This window comes from Gouania willdenowi, chromosome 11 (genome assembly GCF_900634775.1).
Source record: "Gouania willdenowi chromosome 11, fGouWil2.1, whole genome shotgun sequence".
Taxonomy (NCBI): Eukaryota; Metazoa; Chordata; class Actinopteri; order Blenniiformes; family Gobiesocidae; genus Gouania; species Gouania willdenowi.
The window spans coordinates 17,240,156-17,260,953 of NC_041054.1; the positions used below are offsets into that span (position 1 = coordinate 17,240,156).

Here is a 20,798-nt window from a genome sequence, read left to right on the forward strand (position 1 = left end):
CGTTCTGAACCAGCTGTAGATGTTTGATGCTCTTTTGGGGGATTCCTTTTAGAAGACCATTACAATAGTCCAGTCTGCTGGAGATAAAAGCATGGACCAGTTTCTCCTGATCTTTATGAGTCATTAAATCTTTCACTCTGGAGATGTTCTTTAGGTGGTAGAAGCTGTTTTTGTGATAAGATTTGATCTGATTGCTGAATGTCAGATATGAGTCAATCAGAACACCAAGGTTTTTGACTTGGTCTTTAGCTTTTAAAGATCGGGACTCAAGATACTTAGTGACAGCAGTCCTTTTTTAGTCACTTTCTACTCTTTTCTTGCCACGTTTTTGCCACTTTTGGACCATTTTTTGGCCACCTGTTACCATGTCTGCCTCTACTTGCTCATCAAAAAAACCAAAGCCAAAAACTTAGCGGACCGGACCGGCCCACCTTGGGTCAACGTTCCACCTTGGGTCAGCAGCTCACCGTGACGATGCCCGGTATGCCAGATAGCCAGCCTACTTCTGTAGGGCAGTAATCTCATCACTAATGGCAACATCTGAACCATCTGTGCATCACTCACGGTCAGCTGAGCAGTCATTTAAAAGCGTGCTTAAAGATTGACCTAATGGAGGGAGATAAATGAAATATATACTCTTTAGATGGATGGATGACAGTAAAGCTTGTGTGAGACGGCTCAGGGGTATTTAATCCCCCTTTCTAATCCTTGCTGGTCTTTGGCTCAATCAGGGTTCAGTAGTTAAAGTCTTCAGCACTGCAACGACACAGTCCCTGCCTTTTATAGCTTCCTGCTGTAATAAGGGCCCAGTGTGCAGTGTAAGTGACTTTCACATCCTCAACCCGACACGGTAGATTAAAGGCTTCTTTGGACTGCCATTGCTGGCACTGGAATCAGCTTTGAAACTGACAAGACATCAGATAAAACCCAAATTCTATCCTTTTAACCTTTTACTTTTTTATTTATTTATTTATTTTGTTTTTTTCAAGAATGACAATCTGACACTAAATATTTACTTAAAAACAAACCCTTTCTGTTTCTTGATTATTTTTTAGAATAATTTAGTAAGACTCAATTGAATTACTAAAAGTTTTGGCAAAAGGTAAATTTTCAACAGTGTTCATGTAGTTATTATGTATTCAGTTCAACTAAATTTATATAGCACAAATTACAACAATAGTTTCCTCGTACAGCTTATCAGAATATGAAATTCTGAAGAAATAAACCCAACAAATCTACATGAACAAGAATCAGTTACTATAATTATGTTTAATGTCAAATACCTTTTTTTTTTTTTTTTTTTTAAAGGTTCGAGGGGAAGTTTAGTTTTTTTCTTTTTATTTATTTTTGCACTAGAAAAGTTACAAAATAAAATAAAGTCCAAATAAAAACAACACTGAACTATGGAGATACATGAAGACACTTAACAGTGTAGCGACCAGGAGGAGGGAGGGGGGGTTTAGGAAGGCTGACATGGTTTGCTCCACTTTTCCATCTGACAGAGCAGAAGGGATCAAGACTGTGTCGAACAGCGAGTCAGGGGAGTCGGCCAGCGAGGCTTATGTGGGCTCTCTCTCCACTGGGTGTTAAAGGCATGGACGGGCTCTCAGCTCATTCCTTGCACTATCACAGTGGTCCTTGGGGAGCACGTCGACACGATGGCTTCAATTCTGGGTGAATAAACCTCAGAGGCTTTTCGAGGTCATTTGGGTCTACGTTACTCTTGATCCCTCTCGCCACCTCTAATTTGTTAAGATGAACGTACTCTTCAGTGATGGTTCATTTTCTGCCTCTGGATCTCATGGATAGCTGTGGGTGGTGTGCTCGTGAGGACCAATCTGACCTTCAATACGGATAAGCAAGCTATGTAAATTTGGTTAGTCATTTCTCTAATTCATTGCACTAGTACTATTGATTCCATCAATATGTAACCAGTGGGGGAGGACTGCAGCCCTGGACCTTCCTGCACAGACAGAAACAACCTTCAGAGCAGATGATGTTTCCCTTGGGCATCATCTCGGATGATGTTTGGAATTTGTATCACAAAGGATAGCTTAGAAACACAAAAAAAAAGAAAGAAAAAAAAAAAGCTCATTTTCTGGTGGCAGTTGGAACACATTGCCTCGACCCTGCTGGAGCTGCAGAGCTTTATTTCAAGGTGAGTAACATCTGAAGCTATTAAAACTGCTCTAGTTATACTCTTTTCATCCTTGCAGTGCATTCATAGAGCACCAGAGATGGAATCTTCTGACAAGGGCAGTGTTTACCTTCTTTATCCTGTTGCCTTGTACCTTATCCTCTTTTCTCTCATTCTGGAAGTAGGCTGCAAGGCCACCGTGTTAGTTCTTTGTAAATACTCTCCAAAACAAGCTCAAAGTCTATTTTTTGTTCTAAAATGATCAATGGTGCTTTATTTTCTTAGTTTTTAATAAGGTAGTTTCAACAAAAGAAGTAAAAAACTACTTCCTTAGCATTCATGAGTGATTGCCATATCACCACCCGTGTAAGGCAGGCAGAACATTTGAATGTTTTTTTTTCTATAAAGAAAACTGTGATCTTCTTTCCTTCTCTCCACTCACTTGCCTGCACACCAGGAAGAAAGATAATCCAAGAAAAGGAGCTTACAAATTAGCCCTAGCCGAGCTGTGCCAGGGTGACAGATCGGGACGGTGCAGGTCACTCACGAAGCATTGTCCTCACACGAGAGCCAGGGAAGAAATAGCCTAGGAAGAGTGGTTTCAGCTGACATCACATGATGTAAGGCATTATAAACACAAGAAATATTTGGTAAGAAAGGCACATTGGTCCATCATAGTGGATTAGTTGTTAGCACCTTGGAATGATTGCAGGCACCTTAGGGCACACATTCTCGCCCTGTTTACATGAGTTTCCTAACCTGGCTAGAGCCAGATTGATGTGTAGCCCTCCCTCTAACGCGAGTTCTCCACATTGACTGTGTCTGGCGAATTCTTTCGCAACCAGGGAGGGACATGAACAGAATGCTTGAAGCTGATTTGTTTTAGCCAATCACACGGTAAGAAATGATGATGATGTCATCGGCATGCACCGCAGAGACACTGCTACAACAAAAGCAAGGCTCTGCTTTGCCGTTTTTACCGTCCAAAAATGCACAAAGCTCCTCTCGCTGTTGCTCTTTCAAAAAGGAAATGCTGGATTCTTCTAAAACTGAGTTTATAGCAGCTTCCACACATTCATCCTCCGGCGTCGACATCTTTCTATTTTAATTCGGAGCTATGCTAATAGTTGTAGCCCAGCTAGTTCCTTTAGTTTTGCTTTGGTGCTTCTGCCTTTGTCACACCCGGATATCCCGTCCTAAACCACAACACTGCCTCGTGATTGGTTCTAACCGTTTTGGTTCAGATTTGAAAGGCAATGGAGGGAAAAGCACAAGATGGATTCTAGTGTTTGTGAACACCAGGAGGATCCATCTTGCAGGCAAGGTTATGTGTTTCCATGGAATGGACATTGTTCAAAGCAGGCAAAACAGGGTTAGGCACTTATTTTCTGTAACTTGGAATGAATTATTTTCTCTGACTTCTTATTCTCCTGTTCAAAAGCAATCTTACCTTTGTAAAAAATGAAAATACTAATTTAGGTTGAAAATAACTGAACCAGATCTGGCTAAATAAAGAGTGACATTTCAATCTTCACATAGACCTATGTTATTCTCACCAGTGATGAAAATATCAGACACATACATAATTCTCCGTATGAGAGCACAAACGATTCACGTTGATTAATATTTCATGTTGCAGTTACCACAATGGAGATAATGTCTAGAAACTCACAGGTAGAACATGAGAACAAGCCTCTAATAATCTTACACCAGACTCATCTTTACATCTGCCAAGAGGACGACAGTGTTGAATAGTTTTTATGGAGCTATTATTAGGGTCAAATGTTAATGCATGCATCAACGCACAACATCGTGCACAGAAAAGAGCGAAGCTACATTGTGGTACTGATGTGTGTTGGTCAGTCCTCTTTGACAGATGTTAGAATGACGTGCGCAAATAAAGATGATCTGTTTCATTTGAACGTGTAATTATCTCCGGAGTTGGCCAGAACAGGTGTTATGACTGCTTCATTTATTACTGTCAGTGTAAGGAAAGCGTTTCTTTTACAAAATTTCCTCTCTTTCTTTGGTTTCTTTGGGTCTGACTTGATTGAACATCGTGAAGAAGTGTTCATTTTAAATTCAGAGGTTTCCTCTTTAAATTTTCATATAAAGAAGTAAGTCCTTTGTCATGTTGTTTTATGTTACCGTAAAGTGAATATAACTTCAAGTACAAATGGAGTTACCTCATCAATACCCAACGACCAGGAATAAAATATAGGAGAGCTTGTTCAATCATACATCGATCCAAGAATGGAGAAGTCAACCGTGTGTTCACTCTCCTACAATTTATCCAAGGAGTCCTGGTACACTAACAGGCATTTTATTTCGTTCTTTAGATCCAAACCAGACTACCCAGACTTGCGAGAGGCATTTATCTACCACATAACCAAAACATGATCTCTACAAATTCCTGACAGTCAAGGTTTAATTTCTTGACAAAGTATTTTAGGTTATTCCAATCACGTCAACACTGCGTGATCCAAAGAGCTCAATGTATGACATAACTGTCAAAAACACATTGGCTTTCTTGTATCAAAATGGGTGCAAATCTGAGTGCACATTGTTTCGTATGAAAGAACCAACATGCAACAGGTCCTCTTCAATGGTTGCCAGTACATTTTTGAATTCATTTTTCCACTTTTAGGGCCCTATATGGTCAAGCTCCACAGTATATCTGTGACCTGCTGCAACCACATTCGTCCTCTTGTGCTCTGAGGTCAGCAGAACGAAATTAGTTGTTCATCCCACGCACTCACTGTAAAACACGTGGTGATTGGGCATTTCAGGCAGTGGCACCAAGACTGTAGAACGCTCTTAACTGACTCCTTTAAAATGCTGCTGAAGACTTTTATAGAGACAAGCTTTTAATTAACCTCGTTTATTAACTTGGTGTTAACATTGTATTTTATTTTGCCTTATTTTGAAGGACTGTCTTGCATTGTGTCTTTTGTAAATCACTGCTTATTCTGTTTTGCGAAGCACTGTGTTTTTACTGTAAAGCACTTTGTGATTTCCGTTTGTGAATGGTGCTTTATAAATAAAATGTACTTACTCACTTACTTACTTACATGAGATTTATGAAACCTTCATATCTGACCATCCCCAGCGTACAAATAACCGGGTATTGATAAATGTGACAGCTGACTTCGATCGACATTAACATGTCACGCCCTCAAACATTGCCAAAGGAAATAAACATTTCCGAGATGAAATTCAGCTTCCTCACAGCTGAGGTGAAGAAAAACAAAGATGTGATTTCTGGTGGTGTGAAAACTGGATTTTAAGGAGCTCATTTTAAACGCTCTGTGGAAGAGAATAACAGAGGCAGTGAACAGCATTTCCGTATTTGTTGAGGTTTGAATGAAATTCTCAATAATTAACTTAACCAATGCCCAACGGTGGTGTAAACGGCATTTTACTCACCCACAGCCGAAAAGCATAAATCCCTGGTATTTTATCAAGACAGTTCTTCACATTTTGGTCAAGAAAAAGTGGACAAGTCAGGCTGGTGAGCGCGGGCCCGTGCACTCCCATCCCTCAGTGCTCGCACTAAACCATACCAGCCTGTCATTGACCGATCACGTTAGATCTCGGAAGCTAAGCAGGTCTGGGCCTGGTTAGTAGTTAGATGGGAGACCACTGAAAATTCCAGGTGCCACAGTGGGGGACAGTCACACCACTGGTATCTGTCATTGTGTCCTTGGACAAGACACTCAGTGAAGGCTGAGCTGCCTCTGGTTTGGCTTTGGCTCCTCAGGCTGCACTGGGACAACAGACATCGCTCCATTCACCAACACAAAGTTGTGTAAAACAGGTTAAATTAATGTCAGCGTTCCCATGCTGCTCCAACACAGCCGAAGGAACGCTCCTGTGATCTGGGTGCATGCTGCACACTGTTGAACCTATGCGCATCTGGCCGGTAGCAAGGATTGTCAGTGGGTTTATCAAGTATTCTGTTGAAGAAAATCCCTCCAAAAAAGTGGTATTGATTGATCGATTGTTTATTCCAAGTTCAATGTACATTACATATACACATGACTCTTTTTGAACTAACATACTTTCATATATACATAAACTCAAAAAGGAGTGGGAGGAGGTAAACTTACGTATAAGTTCCCACCCCTGTAATCAGTGGTTGCTTCCTTTCACAAAACAATTAACATAACAGATAAACAGTTTAAATACAAGAAACATACATATACACAACCTTATATATACACATATAAATATACAAAAGGATATGTTACCAACAACAGTAAGTACTTTAGTAGATCACAATTTATTGTCAAGCTCTTATATATAACAGTTTTATTTAAATATTTTAGTGTATATATTTCTGTCACTCTCATACTAAGAACACCTCCTACACTGTTCAACCAGATACACCCTATTATATATATATTTAGAATTCAACCAACCAAATTCTATTCATATATTTTTGAGTGCAACATTAATTTCAGAGCATGCCTGTCAAAATAAAAGTCCAACATGAGAGACATTAAGTAGGCTATTCATATATTTTTGACCAGCTCACCGCTACTTACCAAGTACAGGTCCGCAACCCACTTTTGGGTTCCGACCCATCAGTTGAGAATTGCTGGTTTAAATGACAAGCCAAGGCTTGTTTAATATGTTATTTTCAGACTCAATCAGATTTTGCTGTGCCACAAATCTACACACTCAGATTTGCGTCCACAAGGTCAGACCTGACGTGAGATCTGATCGTAGCGTACGCTCACGTCCAAAATTGATAAATACCGAAGCGTGCCTGAATTCGGTCGAATGCACGTCGTAAGCTCAGATCTGAACATTAGAATAGTTAATAAATGAGGGCCATTATTCCTAGAGCCAGGCTTTTGTCTACATGCATGTCATGATAGATTGGCTACATCATTTTGGATTGTTTTGTGTGTCATAGCATTTATCATGACATTGGCCCATCACTATCATAGAATTAAGAGAATGCAGAGATTGCTTAAAATCCCTTAACAGATGCAGGATGTTGTCATTATGCTAATGCGTTTCAGACAACTGACATCCATGTAGAAAATTACATTTGATTTCAAAATGATTCTGTTTTAGTTTCATCCAAATTCATTTCCACAAAACATTTTATTACAAATCAAAAGTCAAATGATTTTTAGTTGCTGTGAATAAGAAATAAAAATCCCTTTTATGTTGTAGCCTCTTGTATATGAAGGTGGCGAATGGAGAGTGGTTTTTTCAATAGATCTATAACCCCAAACTAACTCTTTAGTGTTAGCAATTCAAAGCATGTTTAACCTTTATTTTGCTTCTTAACTGGGAGCAATCAGCTTTTATGGCGCTGCCCTTTCAGTCAAATGTTGGCGCCAATTTATTTCCAGTTGACGTAAAAGGTCAATTTGAACTTTTTTTTTTCAAGCAGAACCTTATTCACGTAATATAGGGCACATAGTGTAAATGTTTTATTTGTATTGTATTCCTGTTTATAGCCATTACTGCGCTGCCTGACTATTTAGCTGGGAAATTAACATTTAGTTCTCAACAGGGTTTGAATGAAAGACTCTTTGAAGCCGTGAACCTGTCAGCTTGTTGGTCCAACACTTGCTGTGTGGTTATTGGTCGAGTCTGAAATATCTCTGCTCTGCAACAGCTGGATGGACTGACATAAAATGCTGAACAGCTGTAGTCCCCTCAGGAAAAATACAACAGGCTTTAGCGATCTTTGATATATATATATTTTTTTATTTTTTTCCTATGTCAATCCAGTGCAACCAGCGGGTAGAAAAGGCAACACTTAACATAGAGATAGTTTGACACAAACTGATCTGAAAGTAGTCTTAGTTCCTGGATTCAGTCACAAATTCATGATGCGCACAAATTATTGACATTTTAACACCCAAAACATTTTATATTTATTTATACTGTATAATTGAGTTTTACCAATCTGTCTTGTTTTTTACAATTTTTCCACAACAATTCAAATTTCACGAAGACGCCTGCAAATCAGATTGAGTTATTCATAATAGTTAGCTCTTAAAAGCCCCAGTTAGCCTTCGTACAAGTTAAATATGGTGGAAATGTTCAATACGATATAGTTGATGATCAGAGATGTAAAAAGTACTGATACATCCTACGAAAGTATAAGTACTGTTACTTGATTAAAATTGAAAAAAAGCTGCATTAGTTGAATCTTTAAGCATGGCAGAGGGGCATGGCTGAATTTGAATCGTAAATCCCGCCCCCCAATCTGATAATCCCTCACAGTCTCCTCCTCTCCTTTTACCATATACTATATGATGCTAATAAGATTTTTATTTTTTTTTATTAAAGAAAATATTTCAAGTACCCCAGCTTTAAGTGTATGTATTACTAAGTCATACATAAACTTATCAAGTACAAGTCAAAATTTGCTATATCGTACTCAAAGTAGAAGTTACTTTCACCCCACATTTATTAATTGTAATAACTCTTGCCACGGTTCTCTTGCATACAGTAAACATCTCATGTATAAACTAATGCAAATAAAATGCAATGCAATGTTTAAATGCAAATAAGTCAGAAATAGCTGACTGATGCATGTTCATATGGATTTGTTGGTTTTTTTCTTAAGAATTTTGTATTTTGATAGCACTTTGAGATGACTATTGTTGTAATGTGCGCTATATAAATAACGTTGAATTGAACTGAAATATGCGGATGGGGATTTGCATCATCATCAGCCTCTCTCTCTTGTGGTGGACTATTATTTACTCAGTAACGGTTGGGTGTAGAAATGTAACACATTTTTTTACTTCTTTTAAGTCAGTAAAATGACTGTTTTAAGAAATATACTCAAAAAAGTACTCATAAAAGCCACTCAATTACAGTAACGTGAGTACATGTAATTTGTTACTGTCGCCTTCGTTGATAGTGAAAAGAGAATGATTAACCTGCCAAAAACTCAAGTTTTTTTTTTTTTGTTTTTTTTTGTTTTTTCTATGAAGAATCACAAAGCTTAACCATAGGCTGGCAGCGGAAAACAAAGGTGTTTGATTTTTGTCATGATTGAGTGACATTCACTATCCCTATGTGGATAGCTGCCTGTCAAAAGGAAGCTCTTGTAAATATCCTCCAAATAAAACTTTATTTTTTTTGTCAAAGTCAAAATCAAACAACAGATGTCTACCGTTGCCACGCTCGCAACCCAGATAATGTTGTGTGTATTTACACATAATGCCTTTTTCTTTAACATAAACCCAGGGTTATATATTTGTGGTATACATTGGGGGTATTATAGCCTTTAAAGCAGCTATAGTGATTTATAGACGTGTTTGTACATCTGGTTTCTGTTTTCTATGATAAGAGGAGTGGGAAGAACCTGCAGGGTCAGCGAGAAGCGCTAACAATAGTAAAACTAATGCTGTGTCCTTCTGATCATTCCCCCAACAGCTCAGCACAACTCATTCTGCAATTCTTCTTCATGCCTGGCTGAACCTACAGCCGGTGTGTGTGGGCTCCATCAGTAACAATAAAGTTGATGCTTTTGTACAAACTTTTGTGGTTGTATATGAAGCCAAAATCAGCTTCTTTCTTTCTTTTTATTTTGTTCAAAAACCTTAAAAATGACCAAAGATAAAAAATAAAAAAAAAAATCCAGCCAAAGTAAATGATGCCCAACAGTCAATTTGTAAGGATTCAAGCAGGGAAAACAATGAGGTCACAGATAGTGTGTAGCTGTGCATGTGTGTCCGTGTTATACTTAGTGATGCCCTGCTGTGAGCTGTCAGACAGCTTCTCATTACACCAGCTTCCTCTTTGGATCCAGACTGGCACATAATATACTTCAAATGTGTTGGCTTGCCTACGTCTTTGTTAGCCTCTATTAAATGTCTCATGCAGAGGTGAAAGTAACTGATTACAAGTACTCACCATTGCTGTAATTCAGTTGCTTTCATGGGTACTTGTACTTTTTTCAATAGTTTTCTAAATCAATTATTTGACCTGTACTTAAGTATTTTTAAAATAAAGTAATTCATTACATTTCTACACCCAATCATTACTAAGTAAATTAGTATTTTTTGTCTTAAAATGTTTAACAAATATTGTGAAAACTATAAAACATCTCACTCACAAATTAAAACATTCGACTTTTCCCCACAACGTCCATGGTTCCTACCCTGACTCCCTCGTCCCCGTCCCCTTCCCCCCCACCATGGTGTAACACTGCCCTCTTTTTTTTTTTTTATTATCTCTCTTTAATAAAGTGTTTCTTACCATTCCTTAGGGAGGGCTGGTGATGGTCACAATTATGCAATAAAATAAATTGAATTATGCAGACATGGCAATTGTTTGTGTATTTTACAGATGATTTAGGACCCTACCATTAGAGATGCTAACAGAACGCTAACACGATAGGAAGGCCAACTTTTATTAGATTATCTATTTCAGGCTCAGTAATTGTAATTGAACTTTAGTAATTGATAAAGTAATTTTATTGACTTTCTGAGGTATAATGTATTTGTAATTTAATTGTAATTGGAAAAAATGCTTTTCACTATAACCAGAATTACATTTTAATTGAACATGGATGATTGAAAATGTAATTGTAACTGACAAATGTAATTGACCCCAACATTGGTAATTAGAAACTTATACAATACTTACTTGTACTTGAGTGCAATTTCAATCAAGTAACAGTACTTCTACTCGAGTAGGATTTATCAGTACTTTTTAGACCTCTGGTTTCTCTATTGAGAGCACACTTATTAACACAAGTGTCCTCTATGTTGTGGTGTTTTACTTGTATGTAGACTTATTCTGCCTCTCTTGGTACCAAACATATAAATCTTGCATTAATTCAAATTATGTATAATGTGTGTGTTTGTTACATATGAAATGCAGATGAATGCCAATAAACATGAATAAACAGACCCCACACAGCAGTGGCACATGAGAGGGTATCCCAACAGCATCTGTCTTTGTCGCTCTTTCACCGACACGGGCGAAAAACACACAGCCCCCACGCCTTGCTGCTACCTGTCAGCTTCAACGCAGCATGCGTCTTTGTTTCTGATCTTCGAGCTTTGATGTGACACTATGCAGATGATCATCACCTGGGAATTGTACTCACATCTCATTAGCGACATTACGAGTTCAGCGCCGTTCTTCGTTTGTCTGTTTATCTCGTTTGTCAGCATGTGTATCCACTTCCTCTCAGTGCAGCTAGACTTGAGAGAACTTTGGTACATCCTTGTATCACATTTGAGTTATCTTGACATAGTAGAAGAGTTATAACAGGCTGTGAGACAGTTAAGGCATTATAATTGGCAAATGGGTCTGCCCTGGTTATTTGTCGTAGTTTATATCTTAGATATATGTGCCCTCACATATATCGATCTTTAAATAGGCTTGGGGAGTTCAAGTGCCAAGTTTTTAGGAGACAAATGAAACAGTCAAGTGGTTGCAGTTCTCTTATTGCATTTTCTGTTTTATTATACTGAATATTTGAAAAGGTCATTGGATAGAAATGAATGCCGCGGTTAAATGAGGCATCTCAAAACTAATTTAAGTTCAGGGGCAAATACGGAGTAGTTTGATCTCAAGTGGGCAACAGATTTTAGGCAGAAAAATGGGTAATTTCAATATTATTGTGCCCTAGTTTGCACTTCCACATTCACAGTTTGTAAGGTATGGACAATATTCAAGCAATAAGTAACAGATAGATAAAAAAAAAAAAAAAAATGTTTTGTGTAATTTATTTTGTTTTGAATTGTTGTGGTCGTGTTTGGAGGAAATTCCAGCATTTCCGTTATTTTAAGAGTTCTTTTAACATTTTGACATTAAAATGATTGGCATCATGTGATATAAGCACATGTAAACTGTGAGCCCCTGCAAATATAGTGGAGTTTCATTGAATTTGTGTATTTGTAGGGACTGAGATATCCACAACAAAATTTGTTGATATTTTCCATATTAATTCATGTTTTCTCTGTTTTTCTGTTTTTTTTATACTTTCTCATGTGGACCAATTTGGATGCTCTAAAGTGCCGGATTTGGCCCCTGAGCCCTGGGTTTGACATGTGGGTTAAAGGATAAAGGAAACACTTAACTTGATACTGGGGCCGATACTGTAACGTACATTTGAGTGAGACAGAAGAGATGCAAAAACACACCATTGTGTTCATCCAGGCTTTCTTTTCTGCATTGTCATTAATCAGGCAATGCTATTACATTTTCCCTTTCATTAATGCTTGTGGTACTCATCAGTATTACCATGGGATGGCATAATAAGGTTTTGGATGAAAGCATTTATGGTGAAAAGACAGTTCACACAATACATTATTATAGCACTTTATGTTTTATGCTTTTTAAGTGTTTACATCAAAGGGAAAACATATCCACATTATCAAAGCTCTTTCTTTGCTTCTCACTTTAAATTAATTCATGTTCAGCCAAAACCTTTATTGCAGGTGTAGCTGTTAAGTGATAAAAAAAAAAAGCAGAGTACTTACGTTTAGTTTTTTCCCCTTATGAACAGTTCAGCAGAGTGTTTACCATCATTTTAATGATTCCAAAAGCAAGGAATCAGTTCTTTATACCGCTTCTGGCCAAGGACTGTGTATTTTTTAGTTTATAACATACAGCACATGCATATATAGGGTGAGAGAAGTATCTACTGTTTCCCTGGTGTCACTGCCAATTCCTAACTGTGCCTCGCTCTTGTGCTTCCTTACTTTAGCCAATATGATGCTTGACAGGAGCCTCCATATTGTGCAGAGACAAGTTATTGACAGATAGTTGGTTGGGAAGTCCATGTCCCAACCAACCATCCCAACCAACTACTTGTCAATAACTGATCGCTGCACAATATGGAGGCACCTGTCGAGCATCACATTGGCTACAGTAAGTAGCAAGTATAAAAGTGATGTGCTTGATACTGCCTAATAGGTCATTGACTGAAGGATGCAAATCCAATGTGGCTACAAACACCTTGTTTGTTATTTGGTAATAACATATTTCTCAGCAGCAGCCTAGCTTTTCATGTTCATAAGACCCAAAGATACCATGAAAAGTGGCTAATTTTGAGTTTGAGGGTTTTACAAAGGATGCTTTCTTAACTAAAGTCAACTGAGAAATAAGTGTTTTCAGCCTTTGTCTAAACTCCTCCATGCTTTGCTATGTCAAACATTGCCTGTTGCAGACACCGCTCCGAAAATGACATAATGCTATCATAGCTCCTGCACATCACCATAGACACTGTCTACTGACATTGTTTAAAGCCTTCTTGCAATCTCAGAGTGGGCAACTCCAAATATGCTTGGTCACAGCATCAGTATGTGGCTACCACTGGATTTTAGCATATATATTTTTCGAGTGTGAAATTCATTTGACCCTAAAAAACTATCTTATCTAAAACATAATTGCATGAGATTTCAGTGTTTACAATTCAAATATGAATATACTGTATAAATATAGGCTACCTAAAGAAGCACAACCTAGAGAAACATTACACAGAGGAAAAAAAACTCAATATTTAGAAATATTACATGAATTCTAACAAGCCTAAAATGTCGCCTAGACATTGGTATAGTGTTTAGGCACATAGAAAAGGCTTTGCTAGCACTGACAGTATGCCACTCAATTATATAGGAGGTTTTGTAACTACCTTAAACCATGACTCCTGTCAATTGCTTGGGTATTTATGATAAAAAAAAAAAAAATAAAAAAATCGAGTTTGAAAACAGATATTTGTCCCAAAAATTTCACTTTTTGAGGGCAAATAGAAGGATACATGGATAGACAGACCGGTTCACAAGTGGATAAATGGGATACTGAAATAAGTCATGCGTCACACGCACAATATACTCCCAGTGCACTGTGGCAATCAGGAAAACTCTGCTTCATTCCATTAATGCCGTCAGACACTAAGTTGGCCTTTTTGATCCTATGAGAACATCTCTTCAGCAGCTCTTATGTCTCTCAAAATGTTTGCACCTCTCTTAGGTGACAAGAGTAGAAGTATATTTAGGGTTTAATAAGAGGTTAATGTGCAGTGGCAACCGCTAGGCTAATTAGTTCATTTAGAACCTTATTGATCTATCTCTGCACTCAACTTTCTATTGGGAGTGTTTAGAGTGCATTGATAGGATGTGTGGATAGAGGGCAAATAGATACAACCCAATAAAGTGTGCAAGGTACAATACCATTAGTTTCCAAACACTAGTTTAAAAAAAAAAAAAAAAACTACCTTTCTTTTAAACAACTTTAAAATGAGTATTTAGTGCTGCACTGCTCTTTTCTTTTTTTTTTTTGTCTTTTACTTGAAAGGTAATACAGCCCCTATTTTTTATTTCTTTTCACAACGTCTCCAGACTCTAGATAATGTTCCAAGCAGAGAGTAATGGGGTAGAAAGATGAAAAGATTTAACAAAGATCTGAAAGAGATTATTCAGGGTGCAAGAAGTGGAGCTATAGAAGCAGGGTGACACTGAGAGTTAAGCCTAAAGAGAATGAATGAATGTGAGAACATGGTGGACTTCATGTCAATGAAACTGACCTTCAACACTTTCCGCTAGCACTTCCTGAAGGGTTGTGAAATCACGACCATCTTTTTTTTTCTTCTATTTTTTAATTATTATCCAGTGTGTCAAACTCCCCTTTCCCCCCGTTTGCACAAACACCCACACATGTATTTTCTCTCCACCTCCAGGGAGGCTGGCGCAGAAAACTGGGGCACAGAAGGCTGCCAAACGATCGCATCAACTACTGTCCACACCAAATGTCTCTGCAGCAGGATATCCACCTACGCCGTGTTAGCCCAGCAAACTAAAGACCCGGTGAGTCACCTGTGCATGCTCTCTTGTACTCTGTGGAACCTGGGGGCCCTCCAAGCCTAGCTGGGCTAGGGTGTGGGTCAGGTAGTTAAAGATGTTTTGTACCATGAATGATACAGAAACAAAGGTTACGCAGTTTCGAAAGGTAATTGTCGCTTCACGCTTAACGACAGCACCAAGTTTATGCTTTATTAATATGCAAATAAAGATTATTATAGACTTTTTGTTTTGCTAATTTGTGAATTGTTGCAAATGTGTCAGCCAGTGACATGTTTGAGCTATAACTTTACTTAATGGTTGTTGTGAAATAACCAAATCCCATACAATGTGTGCGAGGGAGAGTAAAAAGAAAGAAAAAGGGATTTATTGTTCATGTGTGTTATTGTGCTTGCAGCACACAACCTGACCGTCTATAAATAGTTTGCTCAGCTTTGCAGCTCATAGTTGACATGATTAAAGAAGACATTAAGGCCAATGGTTTTTGAATGTATTGGCCAGTTCTCACACATATTTCAAGTGGTCAACAAAAAAAATTGGACAGCTGTGTTCACCTCTGTTAACCTAAGATTCACTAATTATGTTGCATTTCAAACAAACATCGCATTTAATTCACGTTTCCCCAGTGCCTTCGCCTTCTCACTCGTTTTGACACCCACTGCCTCGTTTCATTTACTTTGTCATTGTTTTCATTGATCTCGGGATTTTCTTCTCCTCCTCCATAGAGGTTTACGTTTGTCACTTCTTATGCATACCTTTTACCTTGATGAGACATTTAGATGTTGTTCCCACCTTACTTCATATCTTTTTGACGGCTGCCGTCATTATCCTTTTTGGCATTTTCCATAAATGTGTGTCCCTGCTGACTTCCATCTTGATCTTTACACACATGGTATAATCAGGAGTTTAAGGGCAGGGTAGGTAATTTTTGGAAGCTAGCATGTTATTTGAACATAGCATCTTCCACCAGGGAGAACGGGAGACGTGATTGGTTAAAAAGGTTTACAGGTTTACAGCTGCTACTGATGACAGATTTACTTAGTGCCCTTTTCAGGGCACATAAGAGCTTAATTTCTGTCAGGACATAAAGAAAATTTCAACCAAAAACAAAATGTGTAACTGAAGAAAATTACCTACCCTACCTTTAAGATACTACACTACAAAAATAATATTATTAATAATATAGGGAATACTCTAACAACACATCCAAGATCTCAATCAATGAAATATTCCCGTTAAAAAATAAAATAAAATCTTTATTCATTATATTGTGGAATGCATTGAAAACAAAATAACATACGAATGATCGATGGAAATCAAAAATAATCATCCTATGGACAGAATCCTACTCAGAATAAAATTGGAAAACCCAGATCATAGGCTGATCCGAGTTCTAAAAAAATTCCTCAAGATCAGTCAAAATAAGTAGTCTTTGTTAACTCTACTTGCTGGTATGCATTCCCTACAACGCTTGGGCATGCTCCTGATGAGATGACGGATATTTTCCAGAGTAATCTCGCCCAGACCTGGATCACACGAGACATGAGAAGGTCTATAGAAGTCTATAGCATTAGTGTCCTCACCATGCAGTAACTGCTGACACACTCCAGCTACATAACGCTGAGTATCGTCATGCATCAAAAAGAACCCAGGGTTGTCCTGGTGCCTAATGGAAGTCAGGCTAGCGCATAGAGGGCTATGTGGCCCTCCAAAGACAAACTTCCCTAGACCATCACTGACCCACCACCAAACCAGTTAGGCTGGGAGATGTTGCAGGCAGCAAAACCTTCTCCAAAGCTTCTTCAGACTCTGTCAAGTCTGTCTCTTACGGCTGGTGCCTCATGGCCCTCAGCCTTCCTTTTTCTCCCTCTCGCCTAACACACCTGATCCTCATCAGTAATCAGGTGGAGAGTGAGGAGGTTAGGGTTAGTATAAAGGTGGACCAGAAGAAAGGAGGCACAACATTTAACCAGCAGCAGGCCTGTGGGGAGAGTTCTTCAGCTCCCCACTCTACGATATTGTAAAATTGTTATTTTAGTTTGAACTAGATATTACTGGTAGTCCTGTTTTTGTATATTTATGTATATTTATTTTTTTTGTACCTTTTTGTAATTTAGCGGGTGGACGCTGGGTGTGACGGCCCTGTATAGGGTTGGCCCAGTGTCCTCCCTGCTTTTGTTCAGTTTGGCCAGGATCTCCAGTTCCTTCTGTTGATACTTTTAATTACTCTTTTTTGTTAATAAATACTTTGAAAACTGTCATTTGTGGTGCTGCCCCTCAAACCCTCTGATGTAACATCCTGGATGGTGCCGTAACATAAACTGGGGGCTTGTCTGGGACATATGCTCATTATGAACATCAGCCGTGGAAAACACAAGGTGCCAATGGTCAAGCTGCAAATCTTGGTCCTTTCTGGCAAATGTTAATTGCCTTGCACAGTGCCGGGCTGTAGGCACAGGCCTCACTTATGGACGCCGGGTTCATACCATCTTCATGGAGTCTGTTTCTGACAGTTTGAGCAGAACCATGCACAATAGTAGTGGCTGGAGGTCATTTTGTAGAACTCTGTTAGTGCTCCTACTGTTCCTCCTTGCACAAAGGAACAGATAGCAGTTCCTGTTGCTGGGGTGTTGTCCCTTTACGACCCCCTCCACGTCTCTTGATGTACTGGCCTGTCTCCTGGTGACTCCTCCATATCTGTGTTGACAGATACTGCAAACCTTCTTGCCACAGCATGCGTTGATTTACCATCCTGGATTAGCTACTACTTGAGCAACTTCTGTGCTTGTATGCTTGCAGATACTGCTTTCCTTTGGTCAGGGCATTGGCAAAATGCAAACGTGAACACAAATCAGGCAGAAATGATGAAGACAAAGAAATGGTCTGTGGTCACGACCTGCACAACCATTCCTTTATAGGTGTTGCTAATTGCTGCTCATTTTCACCTGCTGACTGTGCCATTTGCACAACAACGGGGGAAATGGATTCACAATCAGCATTGCTTCCTAACTGGACAGGTTGATTTCCCAAAAGTGGGATTGACTTGGAGTTGCACTCTGTTCTTTAAGTGTTTCTTTTATTTCTTTTATTATTTTTTTAGCAGTGTTTGTACTTGATATTATACATATATGGCTCCAACAATTTCCCATGGATGAGAGCAGGTTGTGTAGATGTCTGGTTTAGGTTTATCGGTGCGATAGCCAAAAATAATGTATTTCTTTGTTAGCAAATCAAATGAAAGCAGGCCTGGTCTCTGCTGCCAGGAAGAGTGGGAGTTGGAGAGAACGGAAGACAACGTTCTCAACGCGTTGAAAATAACACAGTCACCGATCTTGTGTGGACACTGATTACCGTTAAGTGTAAGACAGCAGTATGTCCACCATGGAAAAATGCATTGCTATCATTAAATTGAGTTGCTTCCAGGCTTACAGCTTTACTGTTTTTAGGCACAGCACATAAGCATCTCTCTTTCAGAAAACAGCACTTTTACACTGAAAGCTTGTATTGCACTTTACCTGTAAAAGGCTGCCAGACTTTGCCATTAAGAGATGGTTCAAGACAAAGTTTTGAATTTGACAGCTAAATAATTATTTCCTGCAAGATACCCATGGTTTCCAAGTCACCTTACGTTACTTTATTTCATTTGTTTTGGTTTTACGATGGAAGTCAACTAATGGTCGAAATAATGCAATGCATCCCAGTGCTAAAATTGCAGGTTAAATAATGTGGGTGTCAACTAACATAGGCATTACTGTACTTTAGCCACATTTTAGTCTTGTCTCTTGCATTAGGCAAGCCAAAATACATGACCCACAAAACATACCTGTATTTATTTTTCCTCTTTAAAATGTACAAAAGCACAATATATATATTTTTATATCTTTTCTTTTTTTTTTATTGTGATATGAAATCCAAAGAATCAAATAAAAAAAAATAAATAAATAAATTTAAAAATGTTGTCCATGCACAATTGGCAGTAGTAAGGGCTATGCTTGAAATTGATTTTAAAATGGCATCATATGACTTCATATACATATATATATACTGTATATACTTTTACCTTTTACAGGATCACATATCATGCCTGTTATTGGCTTAATGTTGATTATCGCTTTTAAAGCCCTTCAATAACGCTCCGTCAGTGAACCACTTAACTCTTTATGAGGACAGTTAAAACAGTTAATGGAACCACTGGGGCTATAAATGGCTCCTATAGACTGGAATTTAAGGTATGATTTGTTATGGTAGACAACAAATACAAAATGTCAATGCACTAGTGTCCTTCTGCATTCTAAAGTTGATTTTACTGTCATTACAGCAATTTAAATTGACATATAGAAATCCTATTGATAAATGTGTTAAAAAGGTTTAATTATTTCTTCAATTATTATTTCCCCCACGACCCTTGGAAAAGAGGAACAAGCGGGTCTGAAAATGGATGGATGGAAATTATTATTTATATTCTTTTTAAGCTACCGTATTTTGTTTTGTCGACTACATTTATCCAATGCTTTTAAAAAATAGTGCATCCTGTAGAAAAAAGAGCTTTAATGTTTATTTAGGCTTCATGCTGCTTTTCTCCTCTTTTGTTAGAAGTCTACCGAAATCTTTTTATTTATTTTTTTATTCACAGAGAGACCTCCATCACATTGCTGTGTGACAAATCAAACAAAGCCAAATTGTCAAAATGACTGCTGGCAAATGCTCCAGTTTGTGTACAAAGGGAATTTTGTTTTAAATGAATAATAAATAAATGATCTTTATTCTTATCACTGTTATGATTGAAGTTAAATTTTACCTATCGTGTATTTTTTTTTTCCTCCAAACATCGATTGGACAAATGTTTCAAAGAAAATAAAAGCAATCTTCAGGGGGAAAAAGTGCATTTCCAACCTTTTGTTGCTTTTTGTTGTATATTCATTCAAAATTCGTGAGGGTTGTTGATATTGCGTCAAACCATGTCAATTCATTAAAATGTGACGTGAGTATGTTTTACATGTACACATCTTAGAGAGAGTGCTGAACAGATTTTAAAAAAGGAACCTGCACTGACAGATTTGTTGCATATCAACATGTATTTTTAACCTGAATTATTCAACTGACCTTTAGTGCTATAAATCTCTCTACTGTTCTCTAAGAGCTCCTGTTTGTTCCCCTCTCCTCTTGTATTGCACATTAGTGAAAACATTAATCTTCATATTGTGGAAAAAAAAACTGCAATAACTACGACCTTTGAGCTTAACAAGGTGATTCTCGCTGTTCTGTGTTTCTGCGCACGCTGTTGTTCCTCATCCAGCTGAACAACACTGACTTTCCACTCATCACGCAGCACGCTGGTCTGCGCTGTCGAGTGAAAAAAATAAAATAAAAAATAGGCTAGCAGGAAAAACCATTGACTTTTGTGGCACTGATGACATCTGTGAAAAGTGAGGGAGTCATTAGTGATTCATCATCATCCCCTCCAGTACCACCATTAGACCCAGTGTAGAGGACCAGAATGTGTGGGTCACTGTATTTTATGTCAATGGCTTTCAGTCAGGGGCTTTTTCAACTTGTGCTGAGTGCACTTTGTTGCTTTAGGGTGCTCCAGAGTTAGCTTTTTATACTGTTGGAAATTGGACTCTGTAAAAAAAGAGTGAGGGGACAAATTGAATTTGGCTATCGATGAAAAAAAAAAAAAAAAAACAGACATGCACACTTTGGCTGCCATTGAAATGTGAAGGTGCGTGTGCAAACGTATGCACACAAAAGCATATTGGCATAGAAACGCTCATATAAATGCCTAAGCACACACACATTGTGCTGTGTCCAGACTGTGTGTGACTGCTCGAGCAGAGCCGGGTATCAGCGGCCCAGCTCTGACA

General features: G+C 38.3%; 1 protein-coding gene across 5 annotated transcripts in view; it reads left to right on the top strand.

Moving 5' to 3' along the window:
* Window positions 1–20,798, top strand: part of adgrb2 (adhesion G protein-coupled receptor B2) — a 271,609-nt gene that overhangs the window by 185,692 nt on the left and 65,119 nt on the right. For all 5 annotated transcript variants that reach the window (XM_028461068.1, XM_028461072.1, XM_028461069.1 and 2 more), the window contains exon 16: window positions 14,814–14,940. In XM_028461068.1, the coding sequence (XP_028316869.1) occupies window positions 14,814–14,940 (127 nt within the window). The remainder of the gene's footprint in view (window positions 1–14,813; window positions 14,941–20,798) is intronic.